Source organism: Pogona vitticeps, chromosome 6 (assembly GCF_051106095.1).
Source record: "Pogona vitticeps strain Pit_001003342236 chromosome 6, PviZW2.1, whole genome shotgun sequence".
NCBI lineage: Eukaryota > Metazoa > Chordata > Lepidosauria > Squamata > Agamidae > Pogona > Pogona vitticeps.
Window position 1 is genome coordinate 85,723,953 of NC_135788.1, and position 9,578 is coordinate 85,733,530.

General features: G+C 39.4%; 1 protein-coding gene across 2 annotated transcripts; it reads left to right on the top strand.

The window, feature by feature from the left end:
• The first annotated feature begins 4,406 nt into the window (after nt 1-4,406).
• RPL27 (ribosomal protein L27) lies at nt 4,407-9,027 on the top strand. 2 transcript variants are annotated; one of them, XM_073004084.2, is made up of 5 exons: nt 4,407-4,528; nt 5,611-5,693; nt 6,858-7,027; nt 7,222-7,332; nt 8,943-9,027. In XM_073004084.2, exons 2-5 carry the CDS (start codon nt 5,613-5,615, stop codon nt 8,989-8,991), a joined length of 411 nt encoding a protein of 136 aa, XP_072860185.1. In that variant the 5' UTR covers nt 4,407-4,528; nt 5,611-5,612; the 3' UTR covers nt 8,992-9,027. The 2 variants fall into 2 exon arrangements, with proteins under 2 accessions (XP_072860185.1, XP_072860186.1); XM_073004085.2 differs by having other exon boundaries at nt 4,465-4,617.
• The last annotated feature ends 551 nt before the right edge of the window (nt 9,028-9,578 follow it).

Here is a 9,578-nt window from a genome sequence, read left to right on the forward strand (position 1 = left end):
TCTGACTTTGTGCAGAATACAACTTAATTTGCTGCATTTCTTTTGGGAACATACAACAAAATCTCACAAATGCTGTGGTAAGGAAGTATTTTGTGGTCTTGTGTGGATGAGTTTTCAGTGTGCTTTTGATTATGGGATTGTTCTACACAGGTCATGTCACTAGCAGCAGGAACTGTTTACCTTACATCACTTTGTCAGTGACTCCCAAAATGTCAAAAGAGAAGGTAACATTAGAAGATCACTATTTTGCACTAGTCCTTTGTGAAACTTAAAAGTAGTAGAAAACAACAACATGCAGCTTTGTTCAAATAACTGTAGTTACCAAAACACACATACACTAGATGCCAAGGTGAAGAAATGGGTTTAAAAATACAGTGGTGCCTCGCTTAATGATTTTAATTGGTTCAAAAAAAAAACAGCGCTATGGGAAACCATCGCTAAGCGAAACACCTTTTCCCATAGAGATGCATTGAAAAACGGATAATCCATTCCAATAGGAACGGATTGCTGTCCTTAAGCGAAAATCGCCATAGGAAACATCGCTAAGCGATACAATGTTTCCCCCATTGGAATGCATTGAAGCCTATTCAATGCATTTCAGTGGTTTTGCGATGTCCATTTTCGCTATTTTTAAAGTGTCTTAAAATGTTCGAAAACTGTTTTAAATGCTTGGAATCATTAGTGTACCTTCTAAAATGTGTGCAAACTTAATTTGGCTTTCTTCTGACTCTTCGTTAATTTTTGGTGAATTCCCCCCCCCATTGAAATGCATTGAACCCAAGTTTGACAGCTGTTAAACGGGCACTTCAATGCATTCCAATGGGGGAGAAAAAAATCCACCAAAAATTAACAAAGACTTAGAAACTGTTTTAAATGCTTGGATTCATTGGAGCACCTTGTAAAACATGTGAAAACTTAATTTGGCTTTGTTCTGAGTCTTCGTTAAGTTTTGGTGAATTTTTTCTCCCCCATTGGAATGCATTGAAGTGCCCGTTTGACAGCTGTCAAACTTAGGTTCAATGCATTTCAATGGGGGGAAATTCAACAAAAATTAACGAAGAGTCAGAACAAAGCCAAATTAAGTTTGCACACATTTTAGAAGATGCACTAACGATTACAAGCATTTAAAACAGTTTTTGAACATTTTAAGACACTTTTTAAATTGCAAAAACGGACATCGTTAAGCGAAACGGGACCCAAAATGCATTCGCTATACGAAGCATGGTCCTGAAATCGCTAAGCGAAAATCACCCATAAGAAACATCGTTAAACGATGTGGAAAATTCTTTTTAAAACCCCATCGTTAAGCAAATACCTCGTCAAACGAAGCAATCGCTAAGCGAGGCACCACTGTAGAGGTAGGGTTTATGCAAGAGGCTAGAGAGGTGTCAACTGAGACTGTGATCAATTACTGCCACCGTTACAGCAGAGAACTCAGCTGTGCCAGAAGTTGATACTGTTTTTCATGGTATGTACTCCGCAAAGGTAATGGCTTGCAGAAGTAAAAACAAAACCCAAACCAAAGAAGGGGACGTAAAAGTAGCCTAGTACTCAATGGCAAGTGGAATGCTCATTTTTGGGGGAGAGGAAGGGAAAACACTGAAGAGAGGTGGCATGAATATGATGCTGTCCACGTTGACATTTTGTTATTATTTATTTAATTTATATCCCGCCTATCTGGTCGGGTCAGGTTATGGGCTCTACTTGTTAAGTGACTAGTTACTAAGTTTCTGAAAGTAAAAGTGTTTGCAGCACCTATTTATAGATGTTCTGTTAAACCTATATGATTAAGATAATACCTTCTCTCTTTAGTTTTTATACAGATTAAGTTTTAAGAAAAATCTATGATTTCAAAACTCTGATTTTCAAGATTGTTTATCACCACAGTTTTGTTGTTGCTGTTTCAATTTATATACCGCCCCATTGTGTTAGAGCACTCTCTAGGTGATTTAAAACAGAAATATGTAAACAACAACTTGCCTCCCAGCAAACTGAGTACTCATTTTACAGACCTTGGAAGGATTAATCAAACTTGAGCCAGTTGCCTCAACCCATCTGAATCAAACTGGTTGTGAGCAGAGGCTTGACTGCAGTACTGCAGTTTAACCACTGCATCACGGGGCTCTCTCTTTGCAATGTTTTTAAATGTTTTAACATTTTAAATGTTTTTAAATGTTTTTAATATTTAAAAGTAAGAGTCACTCTGATGGCTTTTTCTGAGCAAAATACACCTAGAAAAAAACACTGATAAATAAATGAGGCAGGCTTTTGCATAGACATAAATGTATGGCATTAACGTACAGTTTTGTATGTATTTTGTGCAACATGACAATAGTTTCTTTTGTTTGTGAATGCTGGATTTAGCTATTCAGTGCAATCTACACACAGTTTATGCAGCCAAAGACTGGAGATCATCAGGCAAAATAGCCAAATTTGCATAATTTGACTCCACTGACTTCCTTTACCCAATCCAACACTTAAAATTAACTCCACTATGTACAATATCTATTTGTAATTCTTTGTTTTCTATCAAAAAGCCCATGTGCTCAAACTGGATGGGTGCCATTTACAGTTTGCTGTGGGAAACATACCTTTTTAAGACAGAGCCCCTAATGTTTCTCACTTCCCAGCCTTCAGTGAATCTGTGTGTGCCATTGGTTCAAACATAACATTGCACACCTGTTAAAACTACTGTTTATATTTGAAGCTGCATTTTTATGTGTATCTGCATACTTTTTTTGTTGGCCTACTGTACAAATATATTACCTCAGTATGGAATTGGGATCGCACTGATTGTTTACATATTGTTTTAATGCCTGAATCCTAGATTGACAGCACAATCAAGGGGCTCTAGTGCAAAATGTGAAACAACAAAATAGGGGTTACTTTGGGTTTCTGTACAAATATCTCACAGACAAAAATGCATTGCATTTGATGCAAATAGCAATTGGAAATGGCCTTCTAACTTTGGGAAAAAGGATATGGCAGGTTTATCACATACCAGCCTTGCAAACTGTTTTGGAGTATTTTTGGAAAATGTATGCTTATGTGTCACAATGAACCACTATGAATTGTATTTTTTATGCTGTTTCCTGACCTAACAGAAGAAGATATTAGTTAAACTGGTTATTTAGTTTCCCATTGTGATTTGTTTCTTCTGGTGTGTGTATTCGGATTTGGGCTGTAATGACGTGTTTCATACACTTCCCTAGTGTGTGTCATCAAAAGTGGGAAGGTACACTCTCTTCGTGAATAGGTCCTCATGTTTACTTCCAGTCTGCTGAGTGTCTCCCCCACTCCACCACTGGAGCCTTGCCTTCATTGTACTACAGCTAAATCCTATTTTCTGTTAATCTTCGTACACTTGTACATTTCTAATCTGTCTTTATTCTCACTCCTTGCCAATTATTGTGCACGCTGTCATGTTGGTAACATGTTTTATGTGGCACTGGTTAAAGCCTTCAGTGCCAGATTCTGGCTTCATGATATCTAACTCACTGCAAGCCTTCCCTGATGCTAACAATGATATGACAACTAGGGAGCATAGTATTACAATGAATTATCAAAAATTCTCTTGCTTCCTTCTCAAACTAGCAGTAGCATAAAGAAGAGAGCATGATGTTGTGGCTCTGGAAGCCACAGGTATAGCTTTGTTTGCAGAATTCCTTAGTCAGTGTGCCCATATGGAAGGAGCAGACAATCATCACAACAAGGTGAAGTGAGTTGTGAGACCAAAGAATTATAGGAAGAGGAAGATTAATGGGCATGCAATTTACAGTAGTAGAAACTACAAGGCAAAAGATATTAGCCAACATTAAGAAGTTGTGGTAACAGTCAGCATCCCTCACAAATGCAGCACTCAGTTTCATCCAAATGTCTAGGACTGCATAACTTGGCATTCTGCCATATATTATTTTTAAATAAGAACAGCCACATACAACATAAGATTTCTAACAGAACAGTTGAGTATGGTTGCTTCTATCCGTGTGTGTGCAGGAAGAGTTAGCTGTTGCCCAAACATGAAATTAAATTCTGGCTTTCTCAAAATTTGGAAATGTTGCTTTTCTGGCTGGGAATTTCCAGAGTCCCAACAACCAGCGGGCAGAGGCTTTTTACATAATTTTATTTAAAACAAAGGATGACTGTCTTTTTCGTTGGATACAGGCAGAGTTTGGAAGCTTTACCATTCTTGCCCCACAACTCCCAGAATCCCCTGCCCACATAATCGCTATACTGTATTGGCTGGGGAAGTTTGGAGCTGCAGTGTCCAGGTAACCTTTCGAGGCTTTGAGATTTCTCCATTGAGTATTTGGGGGAGGGAGAGGTTGAGGGAAAATGTCGTATACTGTACAGTACTGTAGTCCTCCCAAAAAACAAGAGCGCGAATGTCTATACAGTATTGATATAGGGCCATTAATGCCTTCAGCAGTACGCATGCGCAGTCCGAGCCGGTAGGCCGGGTGAAAGGTAAGCGGAAGGAGCCTGCCTTTCCTTTTCCGGTCTGGACGCCATAGACGTTGAAGCTCCGGTAAGTTTTTGAGGGAAAGGGGAGCGCAGTTTATCCGTTGCCATCCTCTCAAGCCGGCTGGAAAGCCAGCTTGGGAAAGAGGCCAGCGGGTAGGTGCAGTTCGGGTGTACTGGGATGGGAGATGTGGCAGCGACGGTGATGGCGCAGAGCCGCTGGAGAAGCGGCCGGGCATCTCGTTCCTTTGGGACGGGGCTGTTTCTGCACGAAATGGAAATTTTAAAAAAAGACTTCTCTCAGGGGTTGCGAAGGAGTGAGGGAGGGGCGCTTTCCCTCGTCTTTCTCCTTCCTTTTCATCCCTGTTGTGCTGTCCTGGAGGCGGGGGCGTTTTGAAAAGCTGGGACGGGGGAAAAGCCCTTCGCCCCATCTGGGCCCTCTTAAAACACAGAAGCGGGTGCATCGTGTGGATCCTCGTACCCTCGCTCGCCTCTTACTTGTCATCTTTGGTCTTGGACGGGTTTGGGGAAAGATGGGTTCGAGACTAGTTGCCACAGTTGGGGATGCCCTTCATAACATTTTTTTCTAACATTTATTTTCTGCTCTTTCTTTTTTTTGAGTGCAGTCCTCCCCACTTTATTCCTACAACCAGCCTATAACAAGTTGTGAGTTATGTCAGGCTGAGAGAAAGTGACCGATGGATCACATGGCAAACTTAGTGAAAAGTACAGTCTGGATTTCCCAAAATTCTAGCCTTAAAATCACCATTTTGCTACACCGCCTCCAAATCAGAACATTTATTTTTTTGTGTTCCTTGAGGTCGTAGCTGCTGTTGCTGTGAGATGGAAGCCTCTTCAGATTGTAGGGACATACTGATCTCAGAACTTGGGAAAATATTTGTTGGGCTAATACTCCCAAAGCACTGCTTGGGGATTCTGATAGTTGCTTCTTTTTAAATATAGCTTCCCCAAGTACTTGTTATACATACCCATAACATTTCTGGGAGTTGTAGTCCTAAAAACATAATTTTCCCAAATACTTATACATGCCCCAGGTATAGGTAAACTTACTCTTTGAAGCAGAAGAATGCTACTTTTTTGGGGGGGCTGTGATAATATGTTTAAGTGGCAAATTTTTCTTCTTTTCAGAGATGGGCAAGTTTATGAAACCTGGGAAGGTGGTTCTTGTGCTGGCTGGACGTTACTCGGGCCGTAAAGCAGTTATTGTCAAGGTGAGATGTGCATCATGGAAAGAATGCTTTTGGTGTAGATGGGCAAGACATCGCTGGTAAAGGAAGAGGGCCTTTTCCCTGCTGATTGATGTGATATTAATGTAGTAGTAATTTGCTTTATATTTTGAATTCAGAGAAGTGAAAAACATCTGACATTATATTCTGGATTATATTTTATTTGAGGTAGTTATTACTTAAATTTAGTTGAAGCTTTTAAGAACAGATCAAAAACAAATTCAAAAAACTTCAGGACAATATATAAATATCAGCAGTTTAGAGATTTATGTGTCAAACTAAGCACTTGGAATTGTCTTTTGAAATAATGCCCTTGTCTTTATTTGGGTTGGGTCTATGCTGTGTCTTTTAAAGAGCAATCCATTAAATTCAGTATGAATTCAGGCATGTCTGAATTAAGTCCCAGTTGACTTCAAGGGGCTACTTAATGTTCCATACAGTCTTAATCTAATCTGTTTTTTTTAGCTTCTTATGTTTTGCAGTTCCAGAATATATTTAAAATGAATAGTTCAGATGCTTCACAGTAAACAGTCCAGGAATTTGGTTTATAATTTGCAGTGGTTATACAGTCAGTATGAAATGGTCTTTGATGATACCATGAGTGAAATATGGATCTTTACTTTATCCATCATTCCTAAAAATAAACTTTATGGACAAATGCTGACACAGTTGGACTCAAAATGGGTGGTAATAAGGGAATTATAGATAAAAAATGGGTTGGGAAAACAACGGCCATAGTCCTCTTGCCTAGTTATAGTAGCATAATGTTTAGAAGTGAATTGCTGCTAAGAAATTTTTGTAGACATGTGCTTCATACTGAGTTTTGCAACTCAATATGCAGTGGGTGCTATCTAAGGATATTTTTAAATTGATCTCCAAAATTAAGCCTTTAGCTACACAAAAGGATTCTGGGTAGTAAGAGTCCAAACAGGTTACTCTAGACTTTTGATTTAATTGGTCAGCCTTTTTGCCAAATAACAGTTTGGCCTTAAAACTCTATTGTTAGCACAAAGTCAGTATTTAATTGTCAGAATGGAAATCCAGATGATTTTTTTTTAAAAAGTACAATCAGTAGAGTAACCACTGTTAAAAATTGCGATGTCAGACTTTCCATAGTGCCTCATCCTTTGCATACATTCATTGTTACAGAACATTGATGATGGTACTTCAGACCGACCATACAGCCATGCCCTGGTTGCTGGCATTGATCGCTACCCACGCAAGGTGACAGCCAGTATGGGCAAGAAGAAGATTGCTAAGCGCTCCAAGATCAAATCCTTTGTGAAGGTGTACAATTACAATCACTTGATGCCAACCAGGTGAGGGAAGAAGTGTGAGTAGAGTGAAAGCCTGCCTCTGTTTCATCAATAAAAAGAACAGGGTTTTCCCCCCATATCTTTTTCTTATGTTTTAAATCACAGATGTGCGCGGATGGGGAAGGGGGAATCTAGACAGCTGGGCTGAAATACAGCCAGGTTGATAACTCACCTCCTCTAATTGTGTCTTTGCTCAGGTATTCTGTTGATATTCCCCTGGACAAAACCATTGTCAACAAGGATGTGTTCAGGGACCCTGCGCTGAAACGTAAAGCACGGCGAGAGGCCAAAGTGAAATTTGAAGAAAGGTGAGTCTTGAAGAAAATATACCCCTTCTTGGGTTTCTTAGTAATGCCCTGTAAGGTTAGATCTTTATTCCAATAGGCATTAAGGTGTGTGCTAATATGTGAGGCAAATTGGGCTGTGAGATAGTGGGACCTTTAACCTCAGGGTTCCTGCTTGTAAGCTGGGCATGGGATCCTCGTGAAAGGAGTTTTTTTCCTTCATCTAAAGGTGGGCTGTCTGTTTTTCTTTCTGGGTATTTATTTTATTTTCCTTTTCCCAATGTTATTTTTTTTTTGGCTGTTTGGATATTAATTGGACTATTGGTATGTGTCATACAGTGGGGTCTCTACTTAAGAATGTCCCTACTTAAGAACAATTCTACTTAAGAACAGCTCCGTTTGCTAAATTTTGCTTCTACTTGAGAACAGAAATCCTAGATAAGAACAGGAAAAAAAACCTTTCCTGCTCTTTTTTTAACCTTAGGTCATCTTAGGTTTAAAAAATTCTCCCCCTAGTGGTAGAGTACGTATTAACCAGCTTTGCATTAGTTCCTATGGGAACTAATGCTTCAGTGTACAAACGCACCTCTACATAACAAAAAAACAGCCAGAACGGATTAATTGGTTTTCAGTCCATTGCTTCAAAATTAGCTTCGTCAGAAGTGCTTTTAACACTGTTCCCTGACCTAAGAAAAAAAGAAAAAAATATCCCCCTCTAGTGGCAGAAGGCGGAATAGCAGCTTCCCATTAGTTTCTATGGACAGAAAAGAGCAGATACGGATTAAATGGTTTTCAATGCATTCCTATGGGAAATGCAGATTCTACATAAGAACTTTTCCACTTGAGGACCACCTTCCAATACGGATTAAGTTCTTAAGTAGAGACCCCACTGTACTCCTTTAAAGTTTTTATGTAAATGAACTGTATTCAAGTTGTTCTGATGATTATCAGTTGCAGTTGTTCTTGTTAGAAAGTATTTTATGAACCACTCACAGCATAACAGCCAGAATCCTTTTGATGTTTGTATAGCTTGCCATGCTAACTGACAAGGAGCCAGACTACATCTCGGTTGCACAGTTGGTGTGTAAACAGGCATGTGATGCACCTGGTTAACTGAAACGCAGCCCAGTACTTTGCCAGTTATCTCCAGCAAGTTATGCGAGCTGTACAGGCACCAAAAGCATTCTGACAGCTCCTTGCAGAAAATGCAAAATGTAAATAAACTTAACAATGGGTATGCTTCGCCATCTAACCTCCGTACATTAAGGGAGCTTTTGTTTTAATTAGATTGACAGCACAATCAAGGGGCTCTATTGCAAAATGTGAAACAACAAAATAGGGGTTACTTTGGGTTTCTGTACAAATATCTCACAGAAAAAAATGCATTCCATTTGATGCAAATGGCAATTGGAAATGGCCTTCTAACTTTGGGAAAAAGGAGATGGCAGGTTTATCACATACCAGCCCTGCAAACTGTTTTGGAGTATTTTTGGAAAATGTGTTTAATTAATGTTATCGCACTCATACCTTGGGAAATGAGGGTGATATTTGATGAAATAAACAACCTTCCTGGATTTGTGTTTACTTGTGCATTTGCAAAACTATTAATGAGATATGTTTGTTCTCTCTTTCAGATACAAGACAGGCAAGAATAAGTGGTTCTTCCAGAAGCTCAGATTCTAAACTGCATGTAGCTGCTCCAATAAATATTGTTCAAAAGCCCATTTCTCAAATTCCTTAAGAGTCAAATTCCTGTCTTATAAATTAGTTGGAATGGTGGGGGCTAAAAATGGCTAATTAAACACAAGGGGATATTACAGCAGATAAAACTTTGGGACCCAGGAGTGGGATTTTTTGGTGATTCACTGGAAGACTAAAGTACTTTGTTGTTATGTACCATCAAGTTGCCTCTGACCTGTGGTGACACTATGAATAAGTGATTTCCAAAATATCCCATCCTCAGCAGCCCTGCTCAGCTCTTGTAAACTCATGGCTGTGGTTCTTTGATGGAGTCAATCCATCTCATACTTGATCTTCCTCTTTTCCTGCTGCCCTCAACTCTTCCCAGCATTGTTTTTCCTTGGGAATTTTGCCTTCTCAGGGTATGACCATAGTATGATAGCCTCAATTAAATCATTTTTACCTCTAGAGAAAGTTCAGATTTGATTTTATCTCAGATCCACTTGTTTGTCTTTTTGGCAGCTCAGGGTATCTGCAAAGCTCTACTCCAGCACCATATTTCAAATGAATCCATTTTTTCCTACCGGCTT